This window comes from Tachysurus vachellii, chromosome 17 (genome assembly GCF_030014155.1).
Source record: "Tachysurus vachellii isolate PV-2020 chromosome 17, HZAU_Pvac_v1, whole genome shotgun sequence".
Classification (NCBI taxonomy): Eukaryota; Metazoa; Chordata; class Actinopteri; order Siluriformes; family Bagridae; genus Tachysurus; species Tachysurus vachellii.
The window spans coordinates 4,216,240-4,240,041 of record NC_083476.1 but is presented as its reverse complement, the minus strand read 5'-3'; the positions used below and the strand labels follow the sequence as shown (position 1 = coordinate 4,240,041).

At 40.5% G+C, this 23,802-nt stretch overlaps 1 protein-coding gene across 3 annotated transcripts in view; it reads left to right on the top strand.

The window, feature by feature from the left end:
• The window catches only part of celf4 (CUGBP, Elav-like family member 4), an 83,384-nt gene that overhangs the window by 7,828 nt on the left and 51,754 nt on the right, over positions 1-23,802 (top strand). For all 3 annotated transcript variants that reach the window (XM_060891170.1, XM_060891171.1, XM_060891169.1), the window contains exon 2: positions 18,190-18,272. In XM_060891170.1, coding sequence (XP_060747153.1) covers positions 18,190-18,272 — 83 coding nt within the window. The remainder of the gene's footprint in view (positions 1-18,189; positions 18,273-23,802) is intronic.

The following is a 23,802-nucleotide window of genomic DNA, read 5'->3' as shown; positions in this document are numbered from 1 at the left end:
GAACTCATTCTAGTAATCTCCAATCCTATCCTATGTTGCAGCACGTCGCCATGGTTTCCTTGGCAGATAGCCATTGAGCCAGATCCAGAATGTATGCATAACCAAGCAGATGTACGATCAGACGGATTACGAGCAGAACGAGCAGAAATAACGTCTGGATTTCAACAACAGAATCACAATCTATTTGCGGTTTAAAAAACCCATCAGCGTCAGTCTATTTTTGGGTAACACATCATCGCGCCCGTCACCAGCTGCGAGTTTGGAAGAAATAAAACAGAAAAGAATTTGCTTCCTTTGCATCATGTTACGTCTCTGAGGTTGCCAGATTTTTTAGTTTGTTTCAGTAGCGTCTAGACTATCAGCTTTAAATAAAAATAAATATTAGTCACTGGATATATGGCAGGATCGGGGTTCAGGCCCCAGCACTGCCAAGCTGCCACTGTTGGGCCCTTGAGCAAGGCCCTTAACCCTCACTGCTCCAGGGGCATGATATCATGGCTGACTAATCCAAAGATGGGGTATGCAAAGAAAGAATTGCTATAATGTGCTATAATGTGCTATAATGTATATATATGACAAAATAAAGCCTTCTATTCTGTTGGCTTCTATCCTGTACATCAGTTTTGTGTTTCATTTTGTATAAAACCTTTTGAGAAGTCTGAATACTGGCCGTAAGAAACAAACCCCTCAATCTGTAAATATCAGAAACTGCATCTCAGCCTTTGAGACACTTTCACTTTTGTACCATACTCCAAACGTGTATACACACACTGTTAGAACAGAGCACATGCTAAATTACAAAGAGAAAGTGAAGAGGACATCTGATCCAGCCCAATCCCCTGAACTACATGCGAGAACGTGCAGGTAGACGCCTTAACCAGCTCCTCGTAATCTCAGTGTTACATCACGTCAGGGAAGCAGAGTCCAGATCGTTTTCAGTTTTCATCGCGAGAACTGATTTAAGGTGAACGGCGTTTTAATTACACTTCGGCACAGAGGAAAAGAGGAAACAGGGGAGGCTTTTAAAGCTGCGTTAAAGATAATCCACTTTCTTTAGTTTTTACCGTTCGGGGATGCCGTGCAACTGGATACACAGATCTATAGCCATGTTCTGTCGGTCAGGCAAGGGACTCACGGCTCAGACCTGATTCTCTCTCGCTCTCTCTCTCTCTCTCTCTCTCTCTCTCTCTCTCTCTCCCTCTCTCTCTCTCATATTTTTTTTAAATAAAGTAAGTCTATAGAGATGTATGTTTACCTGTTTTTTTGTAATCATTTGAATAATAGGATAAATTGGTTTCCGATGTAGAAAGATTGATGACTTAAATAAAAGATTTGTCTATCTCTCTCTATCTTTCTCTCTCTCTCTCTCCCTCTCTCTCTCTCTCTCTCTCTCTCTCTCTCTCTCTCTTTCTCTCTCTCTCTCTCTGTCTCTCTCTCTCTCTAATCTCTCTCCCTTGCTTTCTCACTCACCCTCTCTCTCTCTATCTTTCTCTATTTCTCTCTCTCCCTCACACTCTCTCTCTCTCTCTCTCTCTCTCTCTCTCTCTCTCTCTCTCTCTCTCTCTGTCTCTCTCTCTAATCTCTCTCTCTAATCTCTCTCCCCTGCTTTCTCACTCACCCTCTCTCTCTCTCTCTCTCTCTCTCTCTCTCTCTCTCTCTCTCTCTCTCTCTCTCTCTCTCTCTCTCTCTCTCTCTCTCTCTCTCTCTCTCTCTCTCTCTCTCTCTCTCTCTCTCTCTCTTTCTCCCCACTGTGGTATCCTTAGTCTGTGTCCTAGTGAAGCAGTATTGATAGATTCATCGACGGAGTCTTTTGTACGTCGCTCTGGATAACGGAATCTGCCCGATGTCGTGAATGTGATTGTAACTGATAAATACACCAAAGAGAGCAGGAAAACAAAACTTTTCAGGTTTAAAGCCATAATAATACAATTCAATCAGCTGTGTAGTCAGGAGCAGAATTTCTGAAATTCAGCCAGATGGTGGATTTCTTTGTGTGTCTATGTTATTCAACAGTAAAGTTTTGTCCTTAATTCTGCCATTTTGGACCGTTTTCCGATGAAAAGGTCAAGCAGCGACAGAAAGCGAGGGCACATGAGACAGAGACGCACAAAGATGTCGGAACAAACATGCTGCAATTGTGCCAGCTCTCCTCTGAGTAGTTTCCTCCTCACGCACATGGGCACCTTCATAAAACGGCATCAATACAAATTCGATTCCTTCCATCCAAGAAAATTCCATCTTTTTAGCAACAGCGTATTAAAATCAAGGATGTTAAACGTGACGCAATGTATCACAATAACCGGCACGGGTGCATCTGTGTTTTGTGCTTGGGATGAATAAGTGCAACGTGCACATAACGCTAGGTCTCTTGGGTTGCCTGCATATGGTAATGTGGCATTGTGCATCACTGGCTTGAGTTTTCATTATGCAGCGTGTGATATATGGTGGTTCCGTGTAGAGGCTAGTCATTTCCAACGCAAGCATGGCAAGGCAGCTGGAGAGGTGTGTGTGTGTGAGTGTGTGTGTGTGTGTGTGTGTGTGTGTGTGTGTGTCAGGTCAGGGTGGATAGGCTGCACTTCATCAGCGGTATGGAACACGAAGAGAAAATAGAGATGGAGATAGATACCGGCAAAAAACGTGAAGCCGGACTCCTACAAGAGCGAGAGCGAGAGTGTGTGTGTGTGTGTTTGTACATGCTTGACATCAAATAACTCCATTACGGTAGAGAAACATAAAAATATTGATGCAGAAGGCCCGTGCTAGTTCCCACAGGGATTGAATTTTCTCATAAAAACACTTTTTTTGCGTGTTTTGTTACACGAATGTTTGTTCCATAGAAAACCCCTCATCATAATGATAATAATAAAATAATAAATGAAAGGTAAAAAGGATTTGTGTGTATTTTTTCCATGTCATTTATATTTACACGCCAGAAAAATCCAGTTGAGGAGTTCATCACCTGCAAGACATCCGAGGCATTTGCATACACACAGACTTGCTCGACTCCCGAAACAGTAAACCATTATGAGATTATAATTAGCTCGGTGTCTACTGAAACAGTGCATTTGTTATTCATAGGGGCATGAGATTTTTAATGGAAGCATTGTCATCAAATAAATCCTCATTAGCGTTTTTCCTCACTTACTGCAGAATGTAAATAGGATTTTAATGTCGGAATATTTATTGCATTGAACGCCAATGGAGTTAAGTGAGCCTGATATCAACCAATGCAGGGCGATGGACGGCATAAAGCCTAAAGCTTTTTGTACTTTTTTTTATTTTTATTTTTTTTTTTCACTCTAAGTCTATTACTATTGCAATGCAACAGGCCTGAACGTACACACGAGACTCTGAAAAAAATGAAATAAATAACAGAACGATGATAGGTTACGTCCATATTCTGCTCCAAGACTGAAATTAAAAATGCATCAGTTTGACTTACTGTATAAAGAGAAGATGGAATGCTTTTGGAAGGCTTAGCTAGAATGGGATCAATTATTAAAGGTTGGTAGGGAGTCAGTATTTTTAGGATGCTTACGCATATCCGATGATTGTTGTATTAAAAACCAGGGTGCAAGAAATCTTCAGAAAAAATTCTTCTTTCTTTTGGGGGGGAATGATATAAAAACTAGGAACCGTGAAAAGGAAAGAAATCAAGCCTGCATGTAGGTACCGATGGAAAAATCGCTTGGGTCAGAGGGAAAAGATGAGAGCGAGAGAGATCAGGGGAGTCCCAGAGACAGATGTCATCCTCCCTGCAGATTGATGGCTTTTGGCTGGATTCCACCCGCAGCAATGACCCCTCTGTCCTCTGCAGTAATTTATAGATGACGTTTTTAAAGATTTAAGCACTATTCTGTGACCATTGTGGCCTCGGATTCAGAATGACCTTCCGGTGCAGCAGGAGGAAGATCAGACTTGGGCAAAATGAGTCATGAGACGTTGGACAGTGCAGTAAGAGAGACGTGTGAGTGTTTTGGTTTAAATTCTGTGATTAGTTAAGAAGTTAACTTCAGGTTGATTTAACCCTTGTATGATGTTCGGGTCTGTGGGACCCATATTCACAAACATCAATAGTTGTGAAAAACTTTTTTGCTTTTGATTTTTTTCCCACTCATACCTCGATTAAATTTGATTTTCTTTTTTTTTTTATTACATTTTATTAAAAAACAACAAAAAAACGAGTAGCACTTTAATTAAAAAATGTGATGTAATAAAGGTAAAGAGCAAATATTAACCATATATGCTGTTTATATTGCTTGGAATTGGGATGAAGTAAACATCTGTAGAGTATTTTAACATCAAATTTTTGATTGTGTTGAATTGAAAACCCAAAAATGCAGCGGGTCAAACAGACCCACGAACGCTGGCTGAGTAACAAAAATATGAACAACATACAAGGGTTAAGGAAGGAAGGTAGATTTAAATGTTTTAAAAGTCACACATCTTTGTAAAACGCACGTCACGATTTTAATTCTAATCGCAAAATTGGCGATCAAAAACAAAACATTCACCGTTTAAGGTACATCAGGAATTTCGAGTTTCTCTCACGTCATAACCGCAAAAAATTAAATACACACAATGACATAGACACGAGAACCAGCTGGCAGTCAGTTCTGGCAGAATTTACTATTACCAATGCAGCAAAAGATTTGTGACCGATTGATGACGGGAATTTAGCTAGTGTGACTAGGGCTTTGCAGTTCTGCAACTAGTACTATATAAAGAAAACAAAACTAGTTGCACGACCGGTCAAAGTGTCAATTCATCAGACGTGGATAGCAAGCTAGTCGTCTAGGATTTCACAGTTGAAAAAATTGACCCAAAATCAAGAAAACACCATGATATTCAGAGGAAATTTATTGCAGATTTTCTCAATATTTGGCGCACTCAACGTGATCAAAATGAGCACGAGTACAGCTATCACAGAAAGTCATTACATACTGTATGTGTCTTCAGAGGTCAAACTTGTAAAGAAGAAATTCATGCTTGGGATTTCAGCCAATTCAACTAGTTTTCCATTAAAAAGAAAAAGATGTTTTGAAAAATGTAAGCATTTTTGGCCATGACAATCACAAAACCCCTCGCAGGGACTGATTAACTACTGTATATGCAGAAAGAAATGACAAGCTAAACACAAACAGTGAAGAACACAAAGTAGATGAGAGTTATCACATTAAATACAGAATAATTTATATTCATGCCAGTGTGTTATATAAAACCTTCTCTCTGCAGATTTTTTATTTATTTATTTATTTTTTCACAACTTTACTGTTTAGAATTTTTCTTGCAAATTTAGTACGACAAGCTCTTTAACGTGACGCTCCGTGTGGTAGCTCTGACACTGAAACTATAGTACTGTGTGATGGATAGAGCTGAATAGATATCTGGAATAGAAGCGCGTATATGAGATCCTTGTGTCTGAAGCACCCGAGCATGATCTAAAAAGAAATTCTCCAGCAGGTTATCACTCATTTGCAATTTAATGGCCTCAGAGATCCCAGGCTAACCCCAGCAGCCTGTCCCTCGCATGCCAGAGCCTATTAGCACAGGTTTTTAATCACCACGCCGGGTCTCACACCAGCACCTCCGACAGCAGCTCCGTCCAATCCTATACCACCCTGCTGACCGCTCAGCCAAGACCGGAGGGTGGAGGAGCACAGACGGTATGTCCTCATCAAGCTCTAATGATGAACAGCGGTGTCCCATCCTCCCCGGAGAAACCGCAGGCCTGAACACGAGATGGCCAGAGGTGGCAAGTGTTACCCCTCACTGCGATCTTCCGAAATTTGGAGTAATGGTGCGTTAATGATGTCCCTCGCTGTGGCTACAAAATACGATTGTGCTAATGCATCCAAGCAGCAATGGCTTGAATGGGAGGGCTAAAATTTTTTGACTATTTTTAGATGCTGGGTGACCATGCATTAATATTATAAAACCATTAGTGTTGAGCCTTATAGTATGGGGTCTCTTGATAGATATAAAATCATTACATTTTAATATAGGAAGAGGGAATTGAAAGATCAACAAATCCCAGCTTGTAAGGAAGTAGGGAGCACAGCACAGGGTTAAGCAAGATACAACATCCCTGAAGCAGAAAGGGTTAAGGGCCTAAAAGAGGCAGCTTGGCAGTGATGGGGCTTGAACCTTCTGATCAGTACTCAAGAGCCTTAGCCATTAAGTCTTTAAGCAGGACCCCTTCTCTAAAGGTTGTTCCAGAGCTTCTCCTCCAAAGCCAATGCAGCTAGAATCTATGGGGTGTCTTTATCAAGTGTAGTTACTTCACGTGGCTGTTAATGATAGGGTTTGAAGTTCTACAGTCTAGAAAAAAATCAGTCCCTAGGCTCTCCTTGGCAGGATCTAGCCAGACTCTATTCTCGGCAGGATTTTTTTTTGTCCTACGGCCATTGGTGGTGTTGTATTTGTTCCCAGCAAGTAAATCAGTGGTGTCCAATCTTATCCAGAAAGTGAGAGAATAGATGCAGGTTCTCATTCCAATGAAGCAGAAGTTCAAACCTGAGTCAAGATTAACTGATAAAACTGTTTCAGGAAATCAGATGTGGCTCCTGCTTGATTAGAATGAAAAATGGACACACATGGACACATTTAGGCTTTTTCACCTTAAAGTCCATCCTAGCCCATTTATACCGGCTGGCCTTGCCTGTGACTTTGAAACCCACTGATGTTTGTTGGCCAACCACAGACACAAACGGTCACGCAAATTGGTTTCTGATTGAAGTTTGAGTGCTGTCGATGCTGAACCTCTAAATCAGCTTAATGATCTGTTTAAAATTGAGATGTTAAAATGAAAATTTTGCAGTTCACTTAAATGGAGAGAGTAATCGTGAGAGAGAGAGAGAGAGAGAGAGAGAGAGAAAGAGAGAGAGAGAGAGAGAGAGAGAAAGAGAGAGAGAGAGAGAGCGCAGCTGGTCTGCCACAGGCATAAATATTAATAATTATGAAGATAGTGGAAATACTTTGCAAGCAAGAGACGGATCAGCCATAGCGGTTTAGCAGCGTTTTCCATTTACGCCAAAAAAATATGGGTATCAGCATGAAGCAGCCTAAAGGTGTGTGTGTGAGCCTGTATTAGTATGTGTGTGTGTCTCCAGTAGAGAGCAGCTGACCTTCTCTCTTGCGTGTGTTGATCTCTTTAGCATTAGCAGCACACTCATTGTAGAGGTTTGCAAGTGCACGTTTGATAAAGAGTCGGGTGTTTACAAATCCTATTATGTCTGTTTCATGTGTCCTTGGAGTTGATTGCCAGTCCATGTTAGCTTTAGCAAATGTCTTAATTGCGTTAAATGGGGGGAAAAGCTGACAGATTAGAAGCCATTAATGAGTGTTTTGCGAGCGAGCATATTCCCTGGATGGCACTATTGTTGGTTTGACATGGAAGACAAGGGAAGAGAGAGAGAGAGAGAGATAGAGATAGAGAGAGAGTGTGTGTGTGTGTGCTGGCATCACCTTGAAACTCAAAAGCACAGGAGAAACAGGTCATTGTGTCTTGGCTGAAAAGAGGCTCACTCCATCTCTTTTTCAATCTCTTTCCTGGTCTCAGCCACTTTCTCTCCTTCTGCTCATTCTTGCCCCTTTTTCATTCCTCTTTTTTTTCCCCATGCTTACCTCTCCCTCATGTCACACTCTCCTAAAAGACAGATAAGCCCACTCAGGGAGAGTTTAGAGGACTGTATATAAATAGCTTTGGATGAATAATTGAGGGACCCATGCTTGCTAATAATCCCACAGGACCCTATTCGACTATGACACGAAAGATGGAGGGAAAACAATTAGCCGGGGTTTCTCCCGAGGACGAGCTCAATGGTGAAAGCCGGAGACATCAACACACTCTTCGCCTGCCTAATAAAGCCAATTAAGACGGAGGAATCGATGGGTCGAGAAGCAGAAGGCATAAGTTAAATAATTCACGTCATTGCCCCGAACGTCCCGTCTTTTCTCTTGTCCAACCAAGTCGAAGGACAGGAGGACTGCGAGGGGACAGCAGTGAGGAGAGGAAAGCAGTGGAATATTAAGGAGCTGTTTGTGTCTGCAACGGCGGAAGGACAACGCGGCAGGGGCAGGTCACCCTGTCTCCGACTCAATTAGCTACACCATGCTGGTGTTTCCCTTTTGTCCTGCCCTCAGAGAAACCTTACTACAACCACACCATAAGTGAGGACACAGTGATTTATTGGACTTTTCCATTCATTTTCTTTTGTTAATCAAACGTTGATCTGTTGCGTCACAAATGCAAGCTTGGCGTTAATTGACACATCGCTCGCGTTAACGTTTAATTCATTTGCAGAAAACAGCATTCACACACACACACACAAACACAAACACACACACAAAGACATTCTTTATTCGCTCCAATAGTGCTGTGGGAATATTTGGTGCACTCAAGACATTTCTTGGCATCTATTATTGTAACCTTCAGTTCTTGTATTTCAGCACTTGGCAGACTCCTTTAACCTCAATACTTACGGGCAGTTTGCATTTCACCCTACACGGCTGGCTGCTAATTCAGTGTCTCCTGGAGTACACTCCTGTTGAGCTACTATCCAATCTGTCTAGAAGGTGACATTATGTATCTTTCTTTCAAAGGACCCAGCTGAACACTTTTTATAACAGTTGGTGAAGTTCTCTATTTCAGTCTAGTCTGAAGTGGATGACTTTTCCATGTAGATGTAAAGGTATAGTTTGCTCTAAGTCTGAGCAGAACCTAAAGCAAGAACTCAAAAATGTCCAAGTACAAAATATAGATGCTATTAAAAAATGAGCAAAGTGAAGCAAAGTTACAGGGGGTGTTTAGGAAGGTTCATAACACTTCATGTATTGCTTGTGGAAGAAAGTGATATTAAAGCTATAATGAATTCAGAAACTATGCTGGTGCTTAGATTTATGAGTCAAGGAGTCAAAGCTCCTGGTAACACAATAGCACATGACTACAGTACACACAGTCTCTCACTCACTCATTTTCTACCGCTTATCCTAAATATCTCGGGTCACGGGGAGCCTGTGCCTATCTCAGGCGTCATCGGGCATCAAGGCAGGATACACCCTGGACGGAGTGCCAACCCATCGCAGGGCACACACACACACTCTCAGTCACTCACGCAGTCACACACTACGGACAATTTTCCAGAGATGCCAATCAACCAACCATGCATGTCTTTGGACCGGGGGAGGAAACCGGAGTACCTGGAGGAAACCCCCGAGGCACGGGGAGAACATGCAAACTCCACACACACAAGGCGGAGGCGGGAATCGAACCCCCAACCCTGGAGGTGTGAGGCGAACGTGCTAACCACTAAGCCACCGTGCCCCCCGTGACTATACAGTGTACAGCTATAGAAAGGACATTATTTTAATGGCACCTGCATCTTGTGTCACCCAGATGAGTCTGAGTTCCTCTCAAAGGTTTCTGCCTCATATTGTCTCAAGGATTTTTCCTTGCCACCATTGCTCTGTGAATTATCTAGGATTTACCTGGATTCATCAACACCTATCAAATCAGGACAAGAAAGTGTACTTGACTTTCAGTCTTGTTGCAACCAGAGTCAGAGGTTCTGCTCTAGTTTAATGAGCATGGATTTATTGTGGTTAAGAGCAACATTTGTTGTTAAGCCATAAACACTGATTATACTTATAAGAATACAGTATCTGATTGTACAGTGTAAGATGTCTGATAGTACGTTGTAAGAACTTTTCTGCGTTTGTGTGACACAAAAATCTTGTTTGTCCCTGTGGGTAAAGCTTCTGAGTAGAACCCAGCAGTGTTTGAGATGTTTCTACATTAATTATTCATTGATCCTGAGGAGCCGCTCTGTCCCACGCAGGGTCCGTCATGTCGGATCCAGGAAGGTAGCGAAACACCCTCGTCAGAAATCCAAACCATCTAAGGACACAAATTTAAGGGACTCTATTCTAGATGTTTCTATGAGAAGCTAAATGATTAAGTTCTTTAAGAACCTTCTCTGGAGGAATACTTTTTTTTTGGATGCAGTGGAAATACAAGTTCATGGAATGAAGAAATGACACCCAAGTGTCTAAAATGTGACTGACTTCGTAGAGAAATGGTTTTAAAAGTCGATGGAATTTTGTATTCTGAACTCAATACCCCTTTTTTGCAGCCAACCAGCCATACAGTATATATGGTCAGGATTACATCTGTAATTGCCAGTTGCTAGACGTACGCTTTCACAATATAGCAAATCCAATCAAAGGAAGATAACAAAACAGATCAGGAGAGCTAGCAAGCAGATTTTGTAAATAAGGAAACAGAACCATCCTGCGTGCAAATAGAAGTGGAATTGCTATAGTGTGCCTTTGTCAGCTCTTCTGGAAGTGTGCGTATTATCCGGTAAAGGCTTTGTGTATGTGTGTGTGTGTGTGTGTGTATACTTTACTTCTTAGTTTTCTCGGAGAAGTGCATGGGGGGACAGTGTTGTAATGATGCATTTTCTGCTCCATTGATTCCGCAGCTCCAACTCCATACTAAATCCTTCACATGCAACACATTAGAGCTGGGTCCTTTTTTTCCCCTCCTCTGCCAATCGATTAAGCAGGACTTCCAGTCCACACAGCCACGTTCCTCCGGAGGCCTTGCAGATGGCACACACTATCTGGAAGCAGGAGGCGGAGCTGGGACACAGCCGAATGCCATTTCAAGGTTCCTCTTCATTTGACGACAGGAAGGAAATTATTACTATTATTTTTTTAATATTCAGCTCCAGATCTGTTCCATTCCACTGGAATAATATCACACAAGACGAGGACTCATTAGTCTCCAGAAGCAGCTCCTGAATATTTAAGGTCTATTGAATTTAAAAAAAAAGAAAGAAAGAAAAAAGGGAAGAAAGGCTTGGAATGGTTTCAGCGTAAGTAGTAAGTGAAAATTTCTCCGCACTTCCCCCTAACTCTCTTTTACCTTCAGCCTCCCCTGGTTTTCTGGCTCACTCGCTCAAATTACTCACAGAAGCTCATATTGCAGTTTTCAAAGTGCATTTTTATTTAATCAGGGGTTTACTGCTTCCAATTAAACATTTGAAGGAGACACGCAAAGGAGGGGCCTGCTGGAGTATTTCATACGCCGACCTTGAATAGGCAGACCTTAGAGGACAGTGTATTTAAATTACCAGCGACTTTTGGGGGCAGACAGAGAGGAGGATAGGGAAGCTTTGCTTTCACTCTCCATTAGAAAGCAGGAGATTGACAGAACAGCAGCACGCCAGTCATTCACACTCAGCTCCGTAAACATCTGATGAGCAGCTATTGATTTTTTTTCACAGGATAATGCAAAGCAGGATGAGCGAGTCCAACATCGTCGTTAGGTTGTTGCTCAGCTACATGTTGCAGTAAATGTCATCCCTTTCAGATGACTACTTAAATTAACTTCAGGCCATTTTTAACTTGTAAACACTAGGATTTTTTTTTAATTTTTATAATTATATATTTTTTTCAAAGAAATCTCACTCGTCAATTATGACCAACGAGCTTTGACACCTTGGAGGCAGGTGTGTTAGATGAAAAAAAGAGAAAAACATTATTAATTTCATTGTGCTGTTACATTTTTTAGGATTTCTCCCAAAGCCCTTTGTTGTCTAACTATTTTAAAAGGCTTGTTTTTTTAAAGCTGTAATTAGAGCATTAGAAACCTGAGCTATCTGCATGAAACAGTGTGAATTTTAGCTTTAGTCCGACAAAATACTCTTCTACATTTACAACACTTAAGCATACAAAGACAGTTCGGGCTAGCAAGCTTCATTTGAATAAATCTCTTTCAGCCCGAGTGAAAAAAGGTGCTCTGTATCTGGGGAATACACTTCAGACTGCTTTCTGAACTCTGACTGAAATGTTTAAAATTGCGTTGGGAGAAAAAATAAAGTTACTCTCCATTCAAAGGACTCCAAAGTAAAACGTGACATCTTGCACTTTTTCTTTTGATTTTAGCATAATCATTTCGACTAAAATTCCATAGTAATGTTTCCATTTTATTTAATTTACCTCAGATGTTGCTCTTACCTTTCCATAGCAGAACCATGTGGCTTGTTGTCAATGCTAAGTGGAATATCAGTGTCATTTTAGTCATAGGAGCCTTTTCTTAGTTATTAACTAACAAATCTGAGAGAAATGTAGATATTTCTGATAATTTTGGGTCATTTCCAGTGACATTCTCACTTCACATTGTCCATATAGACAAGTTTTTATAGTTACAGCTGGCTAAGTTTTTAGCCTCAGTCATTAGTTAGTAGCTCAGCATTCATATGTGCCATGCGTTTCGTAGCAACAATGCTTTTACTAATTCACATTATTTTTGAAGATTGCAACTTTTTTTATTAGATATCCAATCTCGCTAATTCCAATTTATGCTTCATTCCTTCTTAATCTACAGACTGGGCATCTTTTCATATCTTTGCCTCACCTGTATTCCCACTAAAGAAGTTTACTATCTTGCTCATTTTAAATGTCATAATATACCGAGTATATTTTGTCCTACATTTTAGGTATATACTTAAGTCTAGTGCAGACATAAAAAAAAAAAAAAAAAAAAAAAAAAACTAGTCATAGTTTGACTCAGTTGACATTTTTTAGCAAATTTTTCTGGTTTATTTTCCTGTCCTGATTTGCAAACTACCAACATGAATTTAATAAAACAAAAATAAAATGTTCAAACCAAAGTTTAAAGACAAATGGACACCAAATTATGCAGTATATTCTTGATGCACTAGCATGAAACAAAACATACTGTACCACTTCGCATTGTTGTATTAATAGCCAGTTTGTAGGCAAAGAATTTCATGTAGCCAGACAAAAAGTTTGTTTCATACTGGTTTAATACTGAGGCAAAAAAAAACAATTCGGTATGAAATGTTTTGACCTTTCTTTAACACATCCAGACATCTTATTTTGCTTCATTAAAAGAAATGGCAGCAAACATTAGATATACATTGTCCTTTGTCTTACATTCTCTCTATTTATTCACTCAATTCTACTTTCTGTATAGGCATGTGTGTGTGTGTGTGTGTGTGTGTGTGTGTGTGTGTGTGTGTGTGTGTGTGTGTGTTCGTCCCTTAGGGGTGTCTGCAGTCGGTGAGATAAGAAATGAGTGTAGGATACTAGGGGATAGTGTTCACAGAAGCCAGGAGATCTTATCTTACTCTCTCTCTCTCTTTCTTTCTCTCTCTCTCTCTCTCACCCTAGCTGCCTCTTTCAGCACGCTTCCCTCAGCCTGCACACCACACACTCATCCCAACTCTGACTCTTTCTTCATTCCTCTGTCGTCCTTTTCCACAAACCATTTACTCTAGCACTTTCTCTGGCGTCTCCCTCCCCTCCCTACCTCCTTGTTTTTATGCAATCTCTGCCACTCTTGTCTTATCCGTCCTGGTTTTTTTTTTGCGGCTCCACACACTCTCCTCTCCCGATAAAGTGAACGCCTGAACCGAGAGGAGAAGAGTAGAATTGCTTTTAGGCGAAGAACAAAAATAGGCACCCTGCTGTTTTAGCTTTTGTGTGTGTGTGTGTGTGTGTGTGTGTGTGGTCATGTCTCTTATAATGAGGATACCCTCTACTGTGGGAATACATGACAGTTATCAAATTGCGGATAAAACATTTTTTTCTGTACATAACATAAATTTTTATTTAAAGATAAGAGTTATTTTTTATTAAAGAAGTTTAGATTTGTGTTACATTTAAGTCTAGATGCAGTATTAGTTAACTAGAGTAATTAAAACTGCAAACTAAGCAGGCTAGCACAATGAGCCACCTAGCAAGTTGTCTGATGTTATGCTAGTTTTTTCTTACATTAATTTTTTGGTACTATGGAGACATTTGGCATTGATTGACTAGAATAAATCAAATTTAATGAATAAGTTTGAAGTTTGCTAACAATCTTGGGTCAGAACTTTAGCCTGAAGGTTAAATCCATAAGCAGGCTAACTAATGCTAGGCTAATCATTTTTTCTTATTAGTTTTCAGTGACAACCTGAATCAAAGTCTTAAATGTCCCATATTTGATATTTTGGAATCTATAAGAAATATGATCTGTAATAGAAATATTATCAGTATTGTATGATCAAGCAGAACATTGGACGGCACGACATTATTACTTTATTACTGAGGTAACTTACTCAAAGCAGGACTACTTTCCTCAGTTTTTTGACATTCCTACAAGTTTCTGAGTCAAAAAATAATTTACCAGGTTGGTTAGATCCTGGTTTATGTGTGTAGTGCAGCAGGTGGTGTCTGAAATGCGTCACATTGAAACACACACACATACACACACACATACACACACACACCAAAAAAACGAAGGAGGGGTTTGTTTTTCACTCTGTTTGTTGAACCCATTTGAACAGATTCTAAATACAAGATTGTAAGATTACTGTTCAGGTACTCAGGTTAAGGTTAATATTAAAATACAGTAAAGTATTGTTAAGTAAATAAACACCTACAGAGATATTAATACGAGACTGTATGTGGTGTGTGTGTGTGTTTGTGGGTGTGTGTGTTTTGGCGCGTGGACACATGTCCCGTGAGATTGCTAGCATGTTCTGTAACATGGCAGAATGACAGACCCTCAGAGGAGAGAGGCAGGCTGTCACACTGAGCGCTCCCCATTGCTAATGAGTCAGAGTTAATTAAAAAAGCCAGGCAGGGCTGCAGGAGGGCGAACACACTCACACACTGACGACGGCGCAGCCAGGGTTAAACACACGCAACGGACAGCGGGGAACATTAATGCTGACTCATGCTCGAGCCTCAGGGAGGGCACGTGAGTGGGTATGTGTGTACGTGCACACGTGAATGTGTGTTTGTGTACGTGTGTGTGTCCGTAGTGTCTCTCTAGTGCTCCTGAGTGCTTTCCGTTTAATCTCTTATCCTTAACTTAAACAGTCTCTTTTAAATACTTTGTTAGAAAAAGATATCTTTGGCTCTACATGCAAAATTTTTTAGGTAGACGTGAAAAAACATTACATTGTATAATAGAGGTCATTTTAACCAAGGTGAAAAAAGAGAATATGAGAATATAAGAGTCACATTCTTACACACACTCACACACACAGTAGTTACGACAAGCTTTCCACTAACATCCATTCATTTTTGGTCATCATCGATTCTAAAATACAGATGCATCTTAACCTTTTCATCATCCAGCTCCCCGAATCCTCTCCCAGAGAAACCGGACGCTCATTCATTTCAGTCATTTAATCCACAAGCGCGACTTCTCACTTCACGGCGGCAAAATTTATTCGCTATTCCACGACAGTACAAATAATGACCTCATAAACCTGCAGCATAATGAAAAAGAAGCTCGCTCGTATACGTTCACCAGATCAGCCCGAGAAGCGTTGTTCATCATCCTTGCTAGATAGTACAGCCTGTTATTGTAGGAATCATAACAAATAATTCCATACATCCAAACTGACTCGATGAATTCGTTTGCTTTTCATTTCAACGTTTACTTCCAAAGAAAACTGAGTGTTTAGCATTCAGTGGCTTAGAATATGCTTTGTTGACAATTAACACGTTATTCTGCCTGAAAAAGATTTTTTGTAAAAAAAAAATGAAAAACATAAAAAATGTACGCAACACGGCGTAGAGGGGTGTTAGGGAAAAACATTCAACACAAGTTGGCGTGATGACTCGCAGAAAAATGAATGCGTGTAGCAGCACATCGTAACGTGTTTTATTCTTTAAAGCTTATAGCATTTTTATTTTTTAAAGAATGAGTAATATTTTTTATCTATTTATAGTTACTATCGAGCTTGTTAAAGGCAACTGAAGTTTCACTTACATTAGATCAGCTGTAGCTCCTAATAGTTCATTGGTTAGGATGTCCAACTACAGATCAGAAGGCTTTGAGTTCAAATCCCAGCACTGTTGCTGATAATTAATGTTATGAGGCTGTGAATGTAATGTAAAGTTAATAAGACAAAAAAAAGCCCCTGGTTCAATTAAATTATATTTATTTGTGTAGAGTTTTTAACAAATCACATTGACTCAAAGCAACTTTACATAAGTGTAGAAACAGAATAAAAAACCTTTAAAGTTAAAAATTAAGTTACTATATATTACTGTAACATCTATCCCTAATAAGCAAGCTGGAGGCAAAGGAGGCGAGGACAAACTCCTTGAGATGACATGAGGAAGAAACCTTGAGAGGAACCAGACACAGAAGTGAACCTCATCCTCATTTGGGTGACACTGGACAGGAAAAATAATGTACAGTACTTTCTACAACAGTTTGTAGTTGATTGAAATTAAACAACCAAAAGCTCCACAGACACAACACTAAGGCCCGTTCACACTGCAGGTAAAAGTGGCCCAAATCTGATTTTTTTTGGGGTCAAGTGACCAGGTCAGACTTCTTCAGGAGTAATGTGAACACTCAAATCTAGCCCAGATCTGATTTTTTTCAAATCAGATTCAGACCACTTCCATATGTCGTCCTGAATCAGACCCAAATCTGATTTTTTCCAATGTGGCCGCAGTGTGAACAACCAAGGCGGATTTGATGCGACTTTTACGTCAATCTACATCGACATTCATCACAATTATGCGGCGGCGAGTACGCACACAAACGTGACTACGCCTACAAAATGGATCAAATAATCAAAAGTTGCCCTCGACATCTGAAACTTTTCAAAACGCTGCGTCTCTGTGCTGCCATTACACAAACATTTAGAAAGAAAAGAGAAAATGCTTACTTCCTCCATAACCTCGCCAACTTTAGCTCAACGGCGTGCTGCGTGTGACGTCATTGTTGTTGTTTGTTTGCGCATGCGGGTCAGTTCGAAACAGCAAACAGTTCACACTGGTATCTGATATAGGCCTCATTTTAAAAAGGTAATGTGAACAGCCAAACAAAAAAATCAGATCTGAGCAAAATATCTGAATTGAGCATTAAGACTTGCAGTGTGAACGCGGCCTAATTCCTTCTGGTCGAAGTCTTCAAATGATCGCTGATGATCATATGTCTTCTTATTTTGACAACCCCTGACACTGGAGACTCCTTCCTCACTCCTTCCCTGATAAAGAAACATCTCCTTATTCCCAACATTCTTTCCTGTTACTATTACTATAGCAACAAAAACAGATTGTGTTCTTTTTAAGGGACGTCTGCTACAGGATTTGAACCCCAGACACAATTTGAGAATCAAACACCTACACCGTATTTTTTTTTCTTCCCCTAACACCTATGATGAAGGATAGATATATTGCACATCTTAATTTATCCGTATTATCATACTTATATAAGATCAGAACAGATGGTATGGGTCTACGGGACATCCATTACTAGGTAATAAACAGTACGTGAAGGTAAACCGTCCCAGCAAGATTGATTTTTTTTTTCTCCCTTCCCGGAATTAATCTACTGTCGTTTTAGTATTAAAAACCTGAATTAGCATAAACATTAGCATTTTATAAATATTAGCGATTAAAACAGATTTCGTGTAGTCATATTTACCCACTTCATTTACAAATGGCATGCTAATTGTTGTACAATTATTTTTTTTTCCTCACCAGACACACATACACACTCTGCCGGTTCCCTTAAGGGGACCTTTTTTCTTTCTTTCTTTCTTTTTTTTACAGCAAGGACAAACTTGTTTTTTTTTTTTTTTTTTTTTTGGAGCGCTACCAAGCATATGTGAGGTGAGGAGAATTAGCATTTTTGAGATGTAGCAAAGTGCATGCTCTTCTTAAGCAAAACACACACACACACACACACACACACACACACTAGCACGTGATGCAGGTGCGATGTGAGGATTAAGAGGAACTGAACATATGGACACTCCTGAGTTGTCACCGGAATAGACAGCAGCTCTCTGTCACTTACCCTGTTGTTCGGTTCTGCCGTCATCCCTTTCTCTGCATCTCGAATCCACGCAGTAGATGCATTCTCACTTTCTTTCATAAACACACCCACACATCCCACAAACATACACACACACACACACGTCAAAACAAGGCTGCGATTCAGGCGGAAGACATCTGAAGGCATGTCTTCCGTTTGCACCCTTGTCTCATCCGTCAGATTTACAAGCGAACCCCCTCGTATGCTTATTTTTGCTTTTGCTCTAGAACAACTTTTTTCTCTGTTTACCTTATTTGTGTAATGTAATGAATGTCTTCTTCTCTCTCTCTCTCTCTCTCTCTCTCTCTCTCTCTCTCTTTCAGGCTGTGCTTTTCTCACATACTGTGCCAGAGAGTCAGCGCTGAAAGCCCAGACGGCCCTGCATGAGCAGAAGACATTGCCAGGGGTAGGTCATCCTATTTCTCGAACCAATGCATAGACACAGTCCTTGCTGCAGAAGCAAAAGTCCAAAGGGTGGATCAGACTCTGCCTCTAACCCCTAACCCCAACCTCTAATCTGTGAGACAGTAAACAACACACATCCTAAAATACTAAACACGCAAGCCTGAAGCACACTGAGTCGTCTTCTGGTTCAGGTCCAGCTCCAACTCCTGGATTTTTCCTTCTGTAGCAATATGGGACTTGAATATATACAGAAAACAGAGACACTACACAAATATGCTAATACTCACAAATATGCAAATATCTCATACTTTCTTACTCTCTCTGTCTCTCTCTCTCCCCCTCTCTCTCTCTCTCACACACACACACACACACTACAAGCAGACGTTTGCTTTCCATAGTTTCTTATATATAGCTTGTGTGTTAAAGCACAGTGTACGTGTGGCGACGTTAACATCTGCACACATGATTTACAGAAAAAAGAAGCAAAAGAAACCTCTCTTCCCATATTGTTGCTGCTGTGTATGTGTGTGTGAGAGAGAGAGAGAGAGAGAGAGAGAGAGAGAGAGAGAGAGAGATAGAGAGAACATGATTGTCTGCGTGTTTTGATGTGTCTCTGTCAGCTCTCGCTCGGTTCGGTTCAGTTTGGTGTGCTCTGTTTTAATGAAGCCTCCAGGGAGGTCGCCAGTCGCCGTATCAAGCTGTACATCTCTGATGCGAGTGATTATGACGTAGATGCAGAGCAGAGACAGAGAGCGAGACAGAAGAAGGGAAGGCACTCCACTTTGGGTGCCACTTCCTTTCCCTGTCTCACACACACACACACACCATAGACACTTTCTTTGTTCTAGTCTGGTTTAACAGCTACAGGAACAACATATTTTGCACCTCTCAATTCTCTTTGTTCAGCTCGGTTCCATACAGCAAGTTTCCCATTATGTTAACCAGGGTTGCCAGGTTTGGGAAAAATCTCCATCTCCAATTTCATCTCAAAAAGTATACCAAAGACCTAAATCAAGCCATGAAAAAGCGTGCACTGGAAAAGAGGGGATTTTTTTTATCATAATCTCACTTTCAGTCTCCTTGTCTACGCAAACCATATTATCATACAACGCTTATGAATATCATATATGCACTTTGTTTAAAATTTGTTCAACTCACTCCTAATCTTTTTCCAGGGTTGGAAAAAAACCAGGGTTGGGAGAGCCCACATGGGGGAGCGTGATTCCTGCCCCAGTGACCATCTATCACAATTCGTTCTAGCATTATTTTTAAAAGCATATATAATATATATAAAAAATATCATGCAATTTTTTTTTTTTTTATAACAGTTACAGTTACTTGCAGTTTTGTGTGGTAGGAGTGTACACTTGTATCACAAGGACTTCATGGTGGATGAATGATTGACGACAATAAACCTGGAACTTGAAACTAAGACATAAGGGGACATGGGATCTGGTTGGCCATGGCCTAGTTTTAGTTAATTTAGCATAAAAGCCATGACTGTGGCAACCATATTATTAACTGTGCTGACGGCTGCTCGTCTGTATATCACGGGGAAGCGTGCTTATTGCCCTCCAATGGCCCTATGTTCTAGATGCAATAATAATACTATGGAGTTAAGTGGTTTAGTATGGACCCTGCTCGAAAATTGTGCAAAATCTAGAAAGTAAGCAGTGAAAACTGACTTATATCTGTCGAATATCTCTGGAGCGTACAGTACTTAAGTACACATAATGCATGCTTTATATCCCCTCCTCCTTTTTTGTCCAAGTGAACGAGTGTAACATGACCATTCTGTGGTTTTCCGTTAATGGCTGTTCCGCTGATGTGCAAGTCCTGCCGATCCAAAACCCTGTCTCATTACGAGGACACAGAGCAGCGGAAATGTAGAGTCAGCCGCCGCGAATGACTTTAATCGAAGTCGGTACTCGGCTATTGTTTAAAATGGAATGCTAATTAGTAGTCAGAAGCGCGACGCAGGCTCATTTTTGCGAGCGCTAAGTGAACAAAACCAGCTTGGCGGGACAGGCATTACTGTTAAACAAACCTTGACGATAGAGAGCGATAGCTTAAGTGTTGATTAATTTTCTATAACAACACGACTCGGCTAGGTCTAACTTAAAAGAGCTAACAATCTTTTTAATATGTTATCACTTCTATTGTATTAACTTGCATTCCACGAAGAAAATGTAGCTATAAATGGCTATAAATGATACAGTGTCATTCCGTATTTCATTAAAAATGTGTTGTTTACACCTGCATGTTTATTAAGGCAATGCCATATCTCTTTTTTCACTGTTGTGTCTCTCTCTCAACGCTTCATATCTCTTTTATTGTGTATCTCTTCTGTCTCTGTCATGTCTCACTGTTTCTGTCATGTCTTTCTCACTGCTGTGTGTCTCTCCGCCTGTGTATCTCTCACTGCTGCATGTCTCTCTGACCCCAAAACTGTGTATATTATCTCTTGCTCTCACTCTGTGTGTCTCTCTCTCTCATATCCTCCCACTGCTGCTTTTGTCTCACATTTACTACCTTTCTTAATGTCTACTTCTAATGGCTGCATGTCTCTCTCACTGCCACATGTCTCTCCCTGTGTGTCTCTCTCACTGTTGCATGTTTCTCCCAATATGTCTCTCTTACTTCTGTGTCTCTCTCTCACTAAAGTGTGTCTCCCTCACTGCTGCATGCCTTACTTACCTCTGTGTCTATTTCGCTAGAATGTGTCTTATCCTGTCTCACTGCTCTGCGTCTCTCATTATGTGTCTCTCTTTCTGTTGTGTGTCTTTCACTGCTGTATCTCATTGCTACATGTTTCCCCTGTGTCTCTTAAACTTCTGTGTGAGTCTTCTTGTGTGTCTCTCTCACTGTTTTGTGTCTGTCTCACTGCTGCATTCTTTTTGCTGTGTGTCTCTTACTGTGGCATGTCTCTCCATGTGTGTCTCTCAAACTGTCGCGTCTCTCACTGTGTCTCTCTCAAATTGCTGCATGTTTCTTCCAGTGTGTTTCTCACCACTGTGTATCTAACTGATGTGTGTCTCTCTAATTGCTGCATGTTTTCCCCTGTGTGTCTCTCACTGCTGTGGGTCTCTCCTTCTCTGTCTCTCACTGCTTTGTGTCTCATACATTGCTCTGTGTGTCTCACTGTTGCATGTTTCTCCCTGTTTTTCGCTCTCACTGCTGTGTGTATCGGTCTGTGTCTCAATGCTGTGTGTCTCTCTCAATGCTGTGTGTCTCTCTCACTGCTGTCTGTCTCTTATAGTTTAATGTCTCTTATACAGGTTGCACTACTGAACACAAGACACAGTTTGTTGTACAGGAAGCACACACACAAATAAAATTGGGTTGACATTATTCATGGAGGGCACTACATAGCTGTACATCATGTAATACACTGTTTAGGGACTAAATGAAGTGAGCAAGATACCATTTGGGATGCGTCCTAACTTCAAAAAGGAATCGAAGACCAAACTAAACATTACTGTAAATAAATAAGCAAAAACCAATTCTCTCTTTCTCGCTCTCTCTAACGCTTTCTCTTCCTCCCCAGAGACTGTTCTCCCTCTTTTACACTCTATCATCTCTCTTTTATACCCCTATTCTTTTTCTCCCTGTCCTGTCCCCTGTCCTCTGTATTACCATCTCTCCCTCTCTCTTTTACGCCCTGTCTTTCTATATATTTCCATCCCTATGAGACTTCTCTTAGTCCATGTCTCTCTCTCTCTCTCTCTCTCTCTCTCTCTCTCTCTCTCTCTCTCTCACTCTCTATCCATACCTTTCCTCTATCTCACGCTCTCATCCCTATTTTATACTCTTCCTTTTTTTGTATCAATGACCTGCCATTTAATCTCTTTCACTCTTTCCCTTCCTGTCTCTTCTTAGCCCAATACCTTTATCCCTCTTTTATACCTTCTCTCTCTAGCTCTTTTTATCTTTTACTCTTTGTCATGTCAGCTTCGTTCCAAATACTTTCTCTACCTTTGTCTTTCTTCTTTCTCTTTTTTACTTCTCTCTTTCTTCACATCTTCCTTTCTCCGAGACTTCTTTCATATCTCTCCCTCTCTCCCAGTCTATCTATCCATCTATCTATCTAACTTTCTCTCTCTTTCATAGTTACTCAATCTATCCCCCCCCCCCCTCTCTCTCTCTCTTTTTTTTCCAGTTCACTTGACATCTTGATAGATTTTTAGGAAAGTTGTTTTTTATGTTGGAAAGGTCTGATGATGTGCAGCAGCCCGAGCTGCTGTCAGCCTGAAGCTGTGAGAGCAGGCGAGAAGGAGAGAGACAGGAAGGGGGAGTGCAGACCGAACACCCTAACGTTAGCCTCGAGCTAATGATACATTGACCCAAGCACAACCAATGGTGCTGCTCGCTTCAGCCTGCCTTTTACGCAACGCTTCTGATCCTCTTCTGTTTTTCAGTTTCACCCGACAGAAAGGAACATAAAAGACATAAAGTTCAAACGGTGTGTCAAGTGCAAAAGAATATCAGTGTACGGTTCTACTACAGATCCCACAGAATAATAATGGTGAAACAATGCGATAAAGACTTCCAGCAATGGGTTTGGTCAGTAGGAATGAATTTGCTTCGTATATTGATGTCAATATCTGTGAATTTATTTCATGTCTAATTGTTGTTCTAACATTAATACTGAATTCTTTAACTTGGTGTGAGCATGCGGCCTCTACGCGCTTTATCAGTTTGAAAGAAAACCAGCGTCATAATATTATAAACTGATAAGCACAGAAAACCCTATTTTGTTCTTAAATGGGCCGAAACATTGCAACAAATAAATTGTGTTTTCAATAATCAGAGTCATCACTGTAGCCAGAATTGCATGCACAGATTCAGACTGTAATCTGCAAGTAATTAGATCCAAAAGTTTACATGTCGATTATCCTTCTATTTAACGGATCATTAAATGGATTAACCACCTCTTTCGGTTGGATAAAAAAAAATAATAATAATCATTTCAATTGGCCTCTTCAGTTGATTTAGTCCATTCCATGAGCTCAGAGCAGCACAAGACAAGAGGGGCGGAAAGAGTGTGTAAATAACACCAGATTGCAAAGTGTCATGGATCAGAATCCAAATCACAAAGAGAATCGGAGTCAAATTGAGTATCTAAATCACAGTGTTAATCAGAATCAGTCTGGGAATCAAAATCACAATGAGAATCAGAATCAAACTGAGAATCAAAATCACAGTGAGAATCAGAATCGAATTAAGAATCAGAAACACAATGAGATTCTGAATCAATTTGAGAATCTGAATCTGAATAGGAAGAAAAATCAGAGTCGGAATCACAATGAGAATTCAAATCAGTCAAATTCTGAATCACAATAATAATCTCTATACTTCTTTTCCGGTCCTAATACTTGTAAGTAAAACAAGTAAGAAGAGTAAGGGGCAGCATGATTCCTGCCCTGCCTTTGTAGTTCTCATTTTGACCACTGGGTGTAGTAACAACTGTGACTAGAAATGGGTTTGATCACATTACTTCTTACGTGTATGGAGTTATGAATGAGGATACT